The sequence below is a fragment of the Epinephelus lanceolatus genome, chromosome 14, assembly GCF_041903045.1.
Source record: "Epinephelus lanceolatus isolate andai-2023 chromosome 14, ASM4190304v1, whole genome shotgun sequence".
Lineage (NCBI taxonomy): Eukaryota > Metazoa > Chordata > Actinopteri > Perciformes > Serranidae > Epinephelus > Epinephelus lanceolatus.
The window spans coordinates 8,404,653-8,421,260 of NC_135747.1; the positions used below are offsets into that span (position 1 = coordinate 8,404,653).

At 39.6% G+C, this 16,608-nt stretch overlaps 1 protein-coding gene across 4 annotated transcripts in view; it reads right to left on the minus strand.

Annotated features, from left to right (window-relative positions):
* glsb (glutaminase b) overlaps positions 1-16,608 on the minus strand; it is a 56,548-nt gene that overhangs the window by 18,483 nt on the left and 21,457 nt on the right. For 3 of the 4 annotated variants that reach the window (XM_033615227.2, XM_033615243.2, XM_033615236.2), the window contains exons 5-13: positions 15,582-15,661; positions 14,591-14,754; positions 12,767-12,825; positions 7,107-7,139; positions 5,963-6,021; positions 4,151-4,217; positions 3,708-3,758; positions 2,982-3,158; positions 67-198 (exon numbers count right to left, since the gene is read on the minus strand). In XM_033615227.2, the coding sequence (XP_033471118.1) occupies positions 67-198; positions 2,982-3,158; positions 3,708-3,758; positions 4,151-4,217; positions 5,963-6,021; positions 7,107-7,139; positions 12,767-12,825; positions 14,591-14,754; positions 15,582-15,661 (822 nt within the window). The other variant, XM_033615252.2, reaches the window with a different exon arrangement.

A 16,608-nucleotide genomic window follows, 5' to 3' on the forward strand; every position in this document is an offset into this window, starting at 1 on the left:
TATGTATTCTTAGTAAACACTGCAGGCATGCAGTGATCTGTTCCTCCACCGCCAGACATTACATACCGTGCAGAACTGTATTCCTCTGACTGAGTTGCCCAGCTTGTCTAGAGGAGGTGACCAGCACATAATACCCATCACGTTTGGTACAACCAGCAGGATCCCTCCCGATACTCCAGACTTGGCTGGCAGGCCGACCTACAACAGGGAGAACAGTTACATAACAGATGATCATCTGTGTGTATCTACAGTTACAACAGCATGATGCTGAAAATGGAAAGTCAGCAAAGAACAAGTCAACACAGCTACGATAAATCATCAGTTAGAGAAATCTATCCACTCTTCTGTCTTATTACACTGAAGAATCTTTAGATATTTCTTTCTATGAGTATTCATTTGTTTGTTCCTTTCCTTTATTTGTTTTTAAAATTAAGGATGTGGATAAATCATTTCCAAAACTCACATTAACTGAAACAGAATATGCTATAAGAAATGATCAGTGAAGAGGAGATTTCCACTTTGATGCTGTAAATACTTATAAATCATGAAAAGCTGAAGAATATTTTCACACATTGCTTCTTCTCTCTACATTTTTCTGCCACCAGGACGTGTCTCATTAAAATGTGCCATCCTTTCAGCACAAACACCTCAGCTCAGGGAGACCATGTGATATGACAGCTATGCTAAGCTGAGGCTTAGGTGTTTTGTCTCTTAATACAAGCATATATGCCTGTACCAAAATGTAACAGTTTTATAATATGGATACATCTTTCTCCAGCATTTCAGATTGTTTCAGTGTTGGTCAAAGAGGAAGACTTACAGTATGCAGCATTTTCACTGCATGGTACAGCACGGCTCCACACAACTTTTTTTTGGTTTTCCAGTGGCAAAAGCTACGGATAGTACAGTCCATCAAACATCCTTACCGATACATAACTCATATGGATATGTACCTTAACTCTAGATCTGTTTTGTATTTCTTCTGCAGACAGCACTCTTAAATGTAGGCTGGGTTATACATTGTTGATCGTCCATGGAACACGGTTGCATATCGACATTTTAGGAAGAAAAAAGAATAGGTCAAAGTGGTAAGATTCTCTGTTGCTACTGATGGGATATTAAAAAAATAGCCGGCTTGTGCATTCAGTCCCTCTAGAGCAAGACTGACAATTGCAGTGTTTCTAGCTCCCGTTTTACAGATCCAATTTTAGTATCAGATTTGTGTGTTAGGTACCTTGACAGAGGGCGAACAAAAACAGGATGGAATGGAGTGGTTTTGTTGGTGCCATCATTTGACAATGGAAACACAAAAATAACCGCTCTGATGTTGAACAAACTGAACTGGACTGCTGGGAACAAGGTTCAAGTGAGCGAGTGTAGCCTTGAAGATGATGTCATGGCAGATTCACATGGCGTCGCATTAGGCATAAGCTGAGAAGCCAGGCCTATACTGAGGGGTTACTGTCTGCAGTAGAAAATAAAATAAAGACAAGGACCTGGTACCGATAGTAAGTTTAGTCAAGCCGAATTATGCAGTGGAAATGAGGCAAGAGTAGATGTACCAAATGACACTACATACAGTGTGTGGCCTGAGCCTCATACACACACTGACAATGTTATGGGTACGGGGTAATCCTCAGTGAAAGCCCTGGTTTGGCTGCTGTCGTCATTACATTTTGTCCTGAGGTCATTCAAGCTACAAGTCAACTGCAAATAGTAACCAGCACATATATAGAAGACAGCCATTGGACCAGCTATTTGAAAATCTATTGCTAAACATATGTGTAAAGTCCTGATGTTCAATTGTACTTTTTAATGGATTCGTTACAAACTAATGATTACAGTGGATTGTCTAAAAAGAATGTCTTTGTCCAAAGTAAATGGTTTACACAACTGTGTAAATATAGGAACCAGTGCAGTAAGAAACAGAAGCAACTGACAGGATCAAACGTCACCAAAGTTGTACCTTGTATGACTTCATATGACAAATGAATGATTGATTGAGTTATAGATGCTTTATTCCACTTGACCTCAAAGAGCATCACCTGGAGGGTGTGACACGTGCACAAGTTAAACGTATTCCACACTTACAATAATTAGTAGTTATAGTTTCTAATGCCTGGGCCACACTGCCTGTGTGAGCAATGTATGACGGCTACCTCATTGAGTTGCTGTGGCTTGCATATTTGTGGTGTTCACACAGACAGTGTTGCTGCTGTGGTGCTGCTAGAGAGCCGCCTGCTGCTGTGGGTACTGTATTTCTATGATTACACACTGGTACTTCAACCATTTAAGGAGCCGTGCAAGCCACAGCATTTACAAAAACACAGTCATGCAAATATTTCAAACTAAAATATCTTGTATTAAGAAACAAAGGGAGGTTGTCAACTGAATTGTTGTCAGAGCGCGTTTATTTTGGTATGGAAACAGGAAAGATTGAGTTAAGAACATTTATATTTTCTCATGTCCATGACAGAAAGACATTGAAACCATAGTGAAAGGTGGTATAATGTCAATATGTTGATAAAAAGACCAATTTCCCTGTGTTTTTTTTTTTGCTGAAACCACGTAGTCCCACGGAAAAAAAACAGGCAAGACTCCTATTCTCTAGAATAATCCGAGCTTTGGCTAAGCAGCGCGGCTCATGTGGGCAGTGTGACTGCTCTAACCTGTTAAAAGGTGCTGGAAAAATAAAAATAAAAAATACAAGAGGTTTCGCGATGCACATGCCCTGCTCATGCAGTCAGTATGGCCCAAGTATAGTCTGGAATGAAGATTGTGACCACATAACTGTTGGGATGGTGTACTTTTTAGTTTCTAATTCAGGCAAGTTTATTTCATCGTCAGGAACAACTACCAGCCACTCTAAGATGGTGACAAAAGTGCATGCTGCTGACAAGTATAAATACGCAAAGATTAATACATCAAAGGTATCACAGTAACCAAAATTATTTAGGTGCTCATCTGTGCCTTTTACTTACATGGAAAGCAAACTGTCCTGAGAAGTCGTACATGCCGCAGGAGTGCATCAGACTCAAAGTGTTCCTCACTGCCTCGGGGCTTAACACACGTTCGCCTGTGATTGGGCAGATGCCACCGTTAGCCAGGGTGGCTGCCATGACACTGGCGCTCTCACAGGTCACTTCAATGGAACACAGCTGGAGGTCCACAAAAAGGACAACTTGTATCATTTCTCTATCACAATTTTTCTTCCAATTCATACAGCACGTTCTTGTGTCACAGCAAATGTGATCGTGGCGGTCAAGGAACAGGAGAGCAAAAATGTGAAGGTCAATCAATCAATTGTGACATAGGGAAGGTAAAAATGACAGTACAGTGATGGTAGAGGTGACTAAACAGTAATAAAAACACACAGACAAATAAGAGGAGTGGTATTCATCCCTTCTTTAGAGTTTCAGACACTTGGAGAATCAATGACAAGGAGCAGTGTAGCTGTTCTGGGGGTTCATGGTGGGACAACACCTTAATAGAGACATTTCATGTTGTTTTTTTCCTTTCATTGCCCCCCCCCATCTGTACATAGTGAAGAAGCTATCTGTAGCATACAGGGAAGTAAACATGATGAAAGACAGAGGGAGAAGCAGAAATTTGATCTATCAAGGATCTCTGACCCTCAGGGGTGGAAGCAGTAGTGTTGTAAGGTAAGTTGTAAAACTGATACAGAAAAAAAAAACAGCCAAACTTACTTGAAAGTAGAAGTCCAGTACAGATGTCATGTCTGTTCCCTCTGGGAAACACTGCAGAGAAACACAGAGTTTAAAACAATTGGAGCACGAAGATAAACATTCATCAACTACAGTACATTTCCATGTTGCTGCACTTCCACTTAAGAAAGAGACAGCCACACTTCTGCTTTGGTGAAAGTAGGTCTAATAACTGTTTATTAGAGGTCAGATTATTCCAAATGGGCAGGTGCTGACTAAAAGGACAAGTATGATCAACTGAGGAATACAAAAAGGCATTTTTTTTTCTATTGGGCCTCTGGCAGTAAATTACTCCACCTCTTCCTCTTTCATTCTGTTTGATCCTTACAGTTACTACTTTTCAGCTTTGCAGGACAGAGAAAAATCTATAGAGAAACAACAGAAAACCACAGCAGCAGAAAGTTATGACTCATCCAAGGTCAAACCTTTTTTTCTTTCAGGTAGTAGCCAATGGCAAAGTTCCTGTCTCCTGACTCACGCTCTGACTGGAATCTGTCACAGAAAGAGCAGAGCACTCCCATTACATAGAGGAAGGAAATAGTTGCACTGTGTGTGTGTGTGTGTGTGTGGGTATGTTTGCACTTGTGTGTTGGAATTCCACCCGCCCTCCCCTCATGTGTATAGTACAACCAGAGCTCTCATGCAATCATGTGATGCTACTGCAACACAAGCCCCAGCACTTGGTCTTTTTCCTGACACATTGTTAGTGTGTGGTGTCATCATAAATCACGCACATGCATGTGACCTTGACACAGATGTCAAGAATCCAAACGTGATCCATAAGTCCATCCCAATTAATTCCCTAAACTAACTCCATCTATATGAGTAATAAGGTCAAAAGTTTAATTCTTTTCTTCTTAATTTCAGTTAAACTGAGGTAAAGCTCCTGAGCATTTAAGGCTTCATTGTCACTCACATTTTAGCTTCTTATCTAGAAACAAGTAAACATCAAATATGGCATCATGTTAAACAAGTTAAACTGCTTTCTGTTAGGGTGTATACACACACACACACACACACACACACACACACACACTGAATTTTCCTGTTAAAACTTTTTCTCAGGAATGTGTGGGTGTGTACAGTCTTTGATTGACTATGTTTACCAGCACAAAATATTTAATTTTTGCCCTTATGGTGAAAAAGACGATAGTCTTACTAGGCTGTTCACATGGCCAATGAAAATGAATATTTTACTACAGTAATATTCCTGTTTCCATGCAGCCCTGCATACTCCGATTAACGTGACATTTATCATGTCAGAAATGCGAGCTTTTCTTTTGGGCAAGCCTCTTTACCACAGCCTTGCAAACTGTTGCCTAGATGGTTGGCATCCCTGACAATGCACAGAGACAACTGTAAACAGATAAGAGGCTGTGTGCTGCACACTGCTGTAAAACTCTAGCTGAGATGCCTTTTCTGAATTCACTGTATACATGTCAAAAAGTTCCTAAAACCCATACATTACAGGCATATCCGGCATGTCTTAATCATAAAATGCTACATTTGGAAAAAAGGCGTGAGACAGGCGTGATATCCGATCTAATATCCAAACAGAACATGCTGTTAAAATGACCCATATCAAATTTGGAATGTTGTTATGTTCGGAATAATAGTGGAATATTAGTGTGAATGTAAATATACTCACCTATATCTCCCTGTCTCTCCTGACTTTGTTGCATGTGTGAGGGTGGGTCAACTAACACCTTTATTATATTCCAATAGGTACATGGAGTTTGGTGACATTTTGTAATTCATAGTACAGCTCTGCCCCACATCAAACTAGGTGAAGTCTAATCAGCCACCCATAAACACCCATGTGGGTGTGCATAGCCTTTAGTTTCACATTTGGACAGTTTACAAGTGTTGGCAGTAAAAATACAACACTTTGGACTGGATTCAACCACGAGCGTGTGAGAATTGGTTTGCCAGTCATTATTGTTCATGATGCTGATGATACATGTGGCAATTTGTTTTCTTGCTGTACAAGCCACAGATTCAGCTTCTAGATTTAGGCTTTTAAACCATCACTGACCCAATTGGGTTTAGAGCACATTATCTAAGAGCTGATTAAAGACACCTGCTGTGATGTGACTGATTGTGAAATGGTTAGAGGTTCAACATGCTTCTAAGTTTGAATCCAAAGAGTGTAGCAGCTGAGTGTGCTATATGTGGTCCCCTGGCGAGTGAAAGACAAGAACCTTGATAATGTAAACTCATGATTTAGAGGGACTCACGTGGCATTGCTAAAACCCACGTACTCGTTTCCCGCCATATTTTTCAGAAAGTTCATGACCTGGAGGGAAAGCAGAATGACAAACTGATCAACAGGGGTTCATGCCATGAGGTTAAATTCTACCATTGGTTGATGGCCTTCCCATCATAAAAATAGCTGTGTCCCAATTCCATACAACATAACAATTGTAAACAGAATGTACAATACACACAGTATCACAGTATCCTGATTTTGCGGTTAGTGGTTTTATACTAACAGGAAATGATACATCACATGTACCAACAAACATCAATTAAACTGTGACATCAGGGTGCAAAGATTTAATACTTGTATTGTATTCAGGGATCTTCCTTGAGCATAATCTTTAAACCAGCATTCACTGACATGTTGGCAACTTGTTGGTAGCAGAAATACATTGTGAACACAACACCAACATCTCATCATCTTTTAAGTTGATATGGTGAGCCTGTTAACAAACAGTTGCTTGTTCACATATCCAGTCGTTACAGAGGAACATTAGCATTCAGAGTCATGTTTGAGTCCACCTGATGAATATAAGACAATCACTCTCTTTTAGCTCTGTTTTTGGTCTCTTCAAGCTCCAGAGGGAAATATCTGCCTCTTAAGCTGCTAATGCTCCATTATGTTCACCAGTTAGTCTCTAACTGTGTCTGTCTGCTGTTTGGGGCTTTTACTTTTACATTTACTTTATATTGACACACCAACTTATTTACCTCTACCAAACTTGTGAGATTTTGAGACTTTCTGGATTTTTTGGCGTTTTCACTCAGGCTTTCTTTATGCGCAAATTTACAATGTGCATGAAAAGTGGTGGATGGAAACTCACTTTGTGTGAGCAGTGAGAGTGGACTAAAACAGTAAAGTTGCGGGCAGGACAGCTAAACAATGAGCTAAAACTCACTATAAAGCTCTGTAAAGCCAAGTGGAGCTGCAGATTTCAGAAATAATTGTAAGTTCATCACTAGTTTTAACTAATGACTTTTATTGGACTCTCTAAAGAGATCAATCAAATAAACAATAATAAAGATAAAGTTTCTAATTATCTAGACGTATATCCCCTCACAAGGCTACTCTTCACAAAGTACATGAAAGTTAGCTGAATACTTTTGACTTCTCATACTTACATAATCAAATCTTTCTGCATTGCTTGCACCTTGCTGTGGAGAGAACAAAAGAATAAGCAGTTAGTACAATACATTCATCAAGGGATGTTGCAGAGGACAAGCACAGCATCATAAAAGATTATACTACAATGATAATGCTGACAAATTATCTCTACGGAATAAGAAAAGATGTGAACAGAATTTATTACAAACAAAATGTAAAAATCACATGAGCTTTGGCAAGAATTATACAAGTACATACAAGATATTAATAAGATTGGTTTGCAAATAGGTTACAAAGGGGGAAGTCTTTTTGAGTTAAAAAGGGAGATTTAGTAGACATGTGCATAACCAGAGCTTAGCCAGTTAAATAAAAACATGTCTCACCATTACATCTTACTATGCTGGCTCACTGATTCCTGATGAGGAATTCAATATTATTTCAAGTCTAAAGAGTAGAAGACACAATTTTTCTAAATCTGAAGCAGCCGTGACTGTGTATGTGTTTGTACATTAAGTACATGTGGGTGTATACAGGCAAGTTGGTATTATGGGTTACCATAATGCAGGTGTGTGTGTGTATGTGAGGATGTATGTCTACTGTAGGTCAACATGTGTCATGTGCAATGAGACTGTCAGCCAAAACAGAGGGCAGGGAAGGAAAAGAAGGGAGGAGTGGTGTTCCTCTCAGAATAAAATTCACTGCTTGTAGCTCAGTGTACATTTATCGAGCTCATTGATGCTGCCTATTCCACCAAAGAAAACACAGCAAAAGAAAAATGGACACGCATGCACATTTAAAGTGCTATAGCATTAATTACAAATGTAAAAAATACTGAACTGTTTATGACTTGGATGGGGTGAAAAGGATTTTAACTTTACATTTAAAAAGGCGAATGCTTTATGTGTGACTGACAGTACGTTTTAAATTCTACACTTTACTGTGCAGAAGAAAAAGTAAGTGACATTGATGGAGGTGTTAAAGAGTCTCTAAATGGGGATTCTACTGAGCTGATTGGAGAAGAAAGAGAGAAGAGGGGAGGGGGGATCAGGGGATTGGGAGAGTGCGAGGAGATAGATATGGAAAAGGAAGAAAAAATTACCAACGTCATTTGACCTGCAGCAGCAGTCATTATTTCCCACAGTTCCTAAGTCTGGAAAATATGCAACAACATACAAAAACAGCAACAACATGTAGCCTTCAAGCACCATGTAACAACAGTTTGGGGCATTCTGCTGCGGCAACCATCCCATAGTTTTCCCACCAGGGTAAAAGCTAACTGGGCAACCTGACCAAAGGCTTGACATTTGTGGTTCAGTATAGAAAAAGAAAAACAACACATTGAGACACTAATGACCGTGGTGAGCCGATGGACACAGACACAAATGATCATCTCAGCAAATGTGAGGGGTTGTCTTTGAATCAGTTCTGCGATGAGATTTGTGCAGTTTAGTAACAGGTTAACAGGTTTGCTGTGTGATGGAAGAGTAACCTGCACATATAACCATTCACACACTATAGTTTTATACACTCTGCATCAAAAATCAATAGGAAACTGGTGGGAACTTATTTGACTTGACAACTGCAAGCACATAAGTACAGCTACTGTAAGGCTTCTGAGTATGTAGGGGTACCTCACAGGACTACGTGGTATTTAAAAGAATAGAGCGAGTATATTTCCTGAAATAGACAATTTAAAAGTAGTGGATGTTCTTCTGCTTCTTCTTAGCCTGCTCATATCACTGCCAGCAATGTTTAAGAATCAGTTCAACATTTTTTTGTGCTTTACTTCCAAGGGTGAGATGAGAAGATCAACATTTATCTCATGACAGACGTGTTTAGCTAGCTTAGCATAAAGACTGAAGCAGGGGGAAACGGCTAGCTTGGACTCCATCCTACATTCAAAAACACACCACTGATTAATGCATTAAAATGCATTTCTTTAAATTCTCTAGAAGGAGGAGCATGTTTTAACTTTTTCTTGATGAACAAAGGCTTGGCACAGTGATTGTGGGCTGCCTCTCGTAGTCTTGTCATCAGGGTGAGGGAGTCAGGTTTGGTGCCATTATGTCTGTAACCTCTGCTCACTGCTAAGAACGACAACATAAAAAACAGCAGCAACCCCTAATACCTCAAATTTGGCATTAATACATTCCTGGTTAGTCCTTTCCCCCAGGCCCTCAGGGCCCCGAGCCCCCAGAAATGCAGCTCAGCCTTGCTTTCAATTCTTCCCCTGTGGCCACTTGTGGTATTGCACCAAAAAAAAAATCCCCTGTGGCCAAAAAAGCATTTTCCCCGTAGACCACCACTGTGAAAAGGTGTCTGTAAAACTGTTGACAGGTTTAGTTATTTTTATACATCTATGCTTTCCCCCCGCTTCCATTTTTTTAGCCAGCTAAACATGTCTGGACTCTGGCTCTGTTCTTAAGGCAGCATTAATTATTTTTTAGCCACTTGGTTCCAGTGAAACGAGCTATAGACACAAAACTGACACATTATAAAACTTCTGTGTCCAATGAGTAAGCAGCATGTAAACAGTGGCCTATGTAGCAACATTAGCATTTATTTGGAGATTTGATTCTGGCCACATGAGAAATATTAGCTTCATATTCACCCTTATTTTTGCTCTGTTTCGCTCTCCATCAGCTCCTCAGCGAAATATCGGGCTCTTCAGCTGCTAAATGCCCCATGACATTCACTAGCTAGTCGCTAACTTAATCTGTCTGCTGTTTGGTGCTTAGAATGCAACAACAACAACAAAACTCTTCCTGCTGCAGCTAAAAGTGATGTTGACAAGAGCGGAAAACAGTAAACAGTAAAGCTCTGGGCCATAAAATCAAAGCAATGTGCTACAAAAAGGTAAACTGCTATGTCCAGCTGAGGAAAATTGCAGAGACGGGATAATTCTACAAGGGTTTATCACTAACACCCGATCCTTTAACATTACTGGCAGTGATTAGGTACTTGCTGACATAAGAATATTGATCAGTACAACTTAAAAGCAGTAGCATGACACTGATATCAATCTTCTCATCTTGCTGTCTTCTTTCTAAGCAAAGTGTATTTCCCAAAACATTGAACTATTCTTTTAATCTCCGCTGTCTTGATCACTTAAGTGTATTTTAGAATACAATGTAATGCATTTTATTCTTACTTTGCTGTCTTTTTACTTCTGTTTGACAACTGTGAGGTCACAAAACTCTAACTGGCTTTACAAATGTAATGCCTGGAAGTGTTTTGTGACATCAGCCCATTTATAACTGAGCAGTTGTGTGACGACACAACGGAAACAAAGCTTACTCGATGACAGAGCCTGCTTTGTCTTGTACAATATGTTAAGAATAAAATCACAGCAAGAAGTGGCTGTTAGCATCTAAACATCACTGGTTACTGATCAGATCTAAACACTGCAAAGACAGACTAGATGTTTGTGTTTTATACAAATGTAGGCAGCTTTTAATAGTGGTAGCAAAAGTTTGGAATAAAGGTCCAATGTTTCCTCAAACTACCTCAGTAGTCAATTATAGTACAGTATTTGCACTATCGTACTTGCATTTCCCATCTGGGGATCAATTAAGTATATCTTATCTTAAAACTATACTCTTGAGTGTCCCAAAAACTTAAGTAGAAAATGGTTTCAGTGTCTCAGTGGATACATAGATTTGAGCTGCTTATTGACACATAATGGCATTCGCTTTTTTCCTGTCCTGCACATTTTTCATTAGTTTTATTAGAAAGAAAACAAAAAGATGTCTATACTATTCTAACAGTTCTTCAATGGAATATTAATTACTCTCTTTTCCTACAAGCATAAATGACGCTGAGCAGCATTACAGAAAGGGAATGCGTAGTACTTTGCTTAAAAATGAACTTTATGGAACCAACTTTGTAAACATGCCATTTTAACCTTTATTTTCAAATGCACAACAAAAGGCATGATTTATAGATCTGGGCAGTTGCTGGTATTTAAACAGTTCAACTACTTTCTTCCCTTGTTTTTATCAACCTTCATCCACTCCAGTTCAAGTGACTGCATATTGGTTTGCTGTCATGGTATAACAACAGCAAAATCTTTAATCCTAAAAGGCAGCAATTGCAGATAAATGAAAATTTAAGTGAATTATTACTGTCAGCAGAAGCTATTGTATAACATCTAAATTAAATAGAGTTATAGTTGCACGGTGATAAAGCACAACAAGCACAGGTGAACAAACTTAATTTAAAAAAAAAAAAGGGAATGGGATTTTAAAGACATGTGGACAGTGAAAACACACAGGTCCCAGATCCTGAGACTGGTAACAGAGCTACTTTTAAGTACAGGAGGTCCAAAATCAAATCAGGATCAAACAGGCCACATGCTTCAGCGTACATGGAGGATGTTTTGGCATCATCTACAGTTGAATTACTTTATGAAGGATTTCCTTACATTGCCTCTCTAGATTGCTTCCTCTCAAGCAAAACAATAAATAAAATCTGATAGTCACAACTCCAAGCTTTGGTAACACATTTTTTTCTTACAACATCAATAAGAATGCAACAAGGATGATTCATATCATTAGTCATAAAAATTCAGTTCAAAGTCTAAGTGCTAAGGACAAAAACTTGGCATAACATAAGGTCATCTCCAGAAAAAGCTACAGCCCAATCACAGTCCTGGATGGTGAGAATTTATAGCAATTAACAGAGAATGTGCCAAAAATCCATAATTCAATAAAGCAAAAAGAAGCTCATTTCAAGATATTAAAAAGCCTCTGCAATACAGTCTTGCAGCTTTAAAAAGTATTTATAGACAGCTCTTGTGCAGGTAACTGTCTGTGTGAGTGCTAAAAGACAGCCTGGTAGGGTTAAAGCATTAAAAATCAAACCTGAGAGTGATCATTACCAGCTGTAAGAAGATTTAAAATCTAACACTACCAGTGTGACAAAGCTGGTATTCAAGCCAGGTTTAATCTCTCCTTTGTTATGAGTGACCTTGTGAGCTGCATTTTATTTAACAGATGACGAGCGATTCATTTCTGAACTCTGTCCATCTGTCTTCACACTGAGTTACCAGAGAGAAAAACACTGTGACACCATGCTCTGGTGACAAGATGGAGGAGCTGTGAGGTATTATCTGACTTCCTATCTCTCTTAATGTGCAGACTGGGGCTGGTGTGCGTGCACCTGCATTTGACTGGCTCTCCGTCTGGGTTATTTTGAGCGGGGACGTTAACAATGTGTGTGCTGCGACTGCTAAGTGCCTTCAGGAAGGATTAGCACAAGTCTTAATCACCACAACAAGACACAGGACAGTGGACTGAGGGAGTGACCTAGAAATGATTCCAGCTGAGTCAAGAGTCACAAATACTTGAACACACTGGGAAGTCTAAAGTCCAGGTAACAATACCACACAGAAGTGGTCTGATACGTGTGAACAGGTTGTTAATCAGCAAAATACTGCATTGTTGTGAGTCTTTTTGTAGAGGGTTTAATTGTGTTTAAACAGATTTAGGTTAATAAGGCCACTGTTAAAACAGTCATATCTTATCTGCTATCAATACTTATGTTAACCTTCATTTATTTACTTGATAAAGCAGCTCACTGATATGAGGAATTGTATGGCTAAGGTTTCAGTGGATATGACACAAACTGGACACAAAAACACACATGAACAGAGGGAAAAAAGTGTTGCTACTTTTACCTTTATCAGTGAGGTACAAACTATAGCGCCAGCATTCACCATGGGGTTGTGGGGCTTATCTGCAAAAAGAGCAAGTGCTCAGTTAGCATGCTGTAAAGGATCAAAGTGTAAACATTAAGTCATGTTTGATTAAAGTTCTGTATATAGACAGATCAAACATTAAGAATCAACTACATGTAGAGCACACACTGACTCGCAGATACTACACATTAATATATTTACATACAAAACAGCAACAGAATGTATTTAATCAATAGTTTTGTTCTGAATAGATACATGGCACAGCGAAGTATTTATGTTCATAAGATTGTAGATTTTGGCAGGTAAATTCCTTGGCAAGCTGACAAAGTATGTGTGGAAACTTGTCCTGGCAGTATCTCTGTGAGATACTGTTATGATATGAACTAAGTCGAGCTTTGTACCACACACCTACAAGACCTACAAATTCTGGTGGGAACAATGTACTCCAATGAATTAGAGTAGAAAAACTTTTCAAGCCCCCCACCCCCTAGCGTCTGTGAGTAGTATCACTGTTGGCACTGCTGTTGCGAAGAAACCGGATCTCTTTCCATTTTCCTCACAACTAGCAACAACACAAGACACACTGCATTTTGCTTTCCATAGTAACTTCAGTTGTTCAACTGTCTGCCACTTCTGAGACTGGGGACAGTAACAGTAACTGCAAAGAAGTTTGATTTACACTCTTTGTCAACTGGGGATAGCAACCATGGAAAGCAAAAGCTCTATGCTCTTCCTGTTTTGGTTGCACAGTGGTTGATGCACTTCCTTCGTGCTGTTAATCCAGCCTTCGTTTTCCCAGGTGATTGTACCCAGTGGCAGACAGAACTGCACAATGACAGTGAGGCTTGTAGGGAGCCAATCTAAACCCCAGTGGTGACATTATTCCACAGCCATTACATTGTTTAACCAACATTAACTCCATAATGATAATTTAAAGCAAAAAGCCACCTTAGAATGAGCTGTTTATATCTACACATGGAAAAGGTCCTCTTCCACAGAGTCCGCCATGTTGTTCCTACAGTAGCCCAGAACGTACAAACAAACCACTGGCTCTAGATAGGGCCACTCATGTTTTTTTGTCAGCCACTGTAGTTCTCCTACACACTTGGCACACGGGAGAAGTTTCAGACGGTGGCAATCTGCAACCTCCCTGCCAGATGCAACAAAATGCTACACACTAGACCTTTACACCAAGGGATAGTGGTCAACATCCATTTCCATAAGTTGCCCTGTGAAGTGAGCTCTCTTCCTCTTAAGTTCCAGTAACACTGAGCCAATTTAACAGCCAGATGAGAGGAAGCCTTCCTCCCTCAGAGCTTAAGAGTTCAAATGCAGCACTTACATCACCTACATGTTCTCACTGGTGTGTGATCCCCTTACACAACACAACAACCACATGGCTGTCCTGGCAGAACAGAAGCTAAATTCCCACATGCAATGATGACGACAAGATGGCTGATGGCAGTTTAAGCGCCAGCGTGGGGATTGAGACATTTCCTCTAACAAACTAACCACAACTCTGCCTATAAAATTTAACAATCTCACAATAAATATCATTTATCCCATAAACAGTATTATCCAAATACTTAAACCTTTACTTAAACCGTTTAGTTTCACACAGCTGTTGAAATAGGAAACATTAACTTCCTAAACACAGTTAAAGCCCTCAGCAGGACACTCTTCATTATCAAACTAGCATCAGGTCTCCACTGCAATATTTCAAGGAGGAATAATAGTGTGCCAGAGACAGAAGAATCCCCCTTTAATGGAAGAAAGGAGAAAAAGAAAAGTCTAAAGGCTCACCATCGTCATTCAGGAAGAGTTTATTAAAGCGCAGGCCACTGGGCTCCTTCCCAATGAAACTGTGCACATACTCTGTGCTGTGGTCATGAACAGCCACAGCATACTTCAGAGGCTTGACACAGGACTGCAGACAGAAGGGGACCTTGGTGTCTCCTACTGTGTGTCTACAAAAGACAAAAGATAAATAGTTATCTATGCACGCAAAACAGCTGCACCACCAGTGATTAGAAACAAACGTTCAGAATGAGAAACATGAACAGACTAAAACATGAAAGAGATAGGAAAAAGTATACTTATTAAGAAGATGCCATTTCATGGAATAATGTGAGTTCAGGGGAAACCATAAACTTCAACAACAGAGCATGATAACACAGTCCAGCACCATGTTATCTTTATGGCTTCCTCTGTTACACAAACATAACAAATATACACACTTATGGAATTTTACAACTGCCTATCAGAGAACAAGCTGCTGGCACCATTATACAACACCTTAAAATGTCTCATTGTACTAGTTCTGTCTTTACTGGCAAATACAACACTTCTTTGAGCATTGTAAGCGTTATAAACAGTGTTAATTAGACTACATGTTCCTTTTATTCTGTCCACCCGAGGATTTGTGGTAAAGCACAATCTATGGATCAATAATAATTAAATAGCCCTCCAGATTAAACAGACTCCAGGGAATTTCAATTATCAGTTACAAACTGAATATTTGATTAATAAACCTGATGAATGGTTTCTCAAACTGCAGTTAAATAAATCAGACCTGGTTTGTTAGCATTCCTCACTGAAACCACTGGATGCCACTTGGTAATTATTTACCTGACAGGAATCTGGACTCAGGTGATTTCACAAAGGAATGTACACAGCGCAAAGCTGCCATTATAATGTGAACTGAAAGACTGCATACGAACATTAAAGTGTGCTAAGAATTAAAAACATCACAATGTGCCTTTAATACTTGGCCCTGCTCAAGACTCTGTCTCACCTCTGTCCGTCCACTGTGCACAGGGAGACAGCCCACATGTCGGGGCTGAATTTGGCAAGCTGAGGAATGTAGTCTGCGACCTGAAAGAAAGGTGAGGCAGCTGAAAGAGTGTCGGCACAGCAGCGGTTCATCTTACAATGCTGACGTCTGCTGAGGCTCAGGATTCAATGGAAAGCTAACACCACTGGAAACACACAGTAACAACTGGCAGGTGAAGTCCTCATCTGTTGACCGGAGAGGAAAAATCCACCCTCAGATACTCTTATCAGAAGGAGTTACTTTAGGACAAAGTGGTTTGTTTACTTTGAGCCTTTTAACTCCTTCTAGGAAGACTGTTACAGCAGGTCATTTCCAGAATTTTCCAGGATGCCTTTCAACAACACCAAGAGGTGTGATTCTTTGCTTCAGAAGATCCACACTAGGGAGGGCTTAATTTGAAAATGTGTCTTTTCCATGTTGGACTTTTCTCCACACAAAGCTGTTATTTTATGCTTGAAAACAGAGATTTCGTAATAAATAATAATAATTTACCTGATTAACAAGTGGCATATATGAACCATGGTCACAATACAATTTTACACTCATTCAGTTATTTGACAACTGAAATAAGAAAAACTATGTAAAACAAATTTTCTCTTTGGATGTGATGTACAGTTGAGCTCCTGGCTGGTTGGAAGAGGACAAGGATGAAGAGATTTGAGGCTCATATATACTCCCTTTATGAATGAAAATAGGTATGTTAATTTCAAACGTTGTGACCATGGCTGCACACATGCTACCATGTTTCTTTTATGTTGACATAGACACTGCCAATAAATGGCGCTGGAAAAGTTTCAAAAGTTTCTGACAACGAACAAGGCGACAGTGGAGGAGGTCATAATAATATATCTTGTATACCTTGTTGTAGGCAGCATTGGTCTGTGAGGCCATTAACTACATCACGACATGTGGACGAAGAATTCTTCTCATTATTCACTTTTACTTTTTGTCATTACCAATTTGTGCTGTTGAACTACTTCTTGAACTG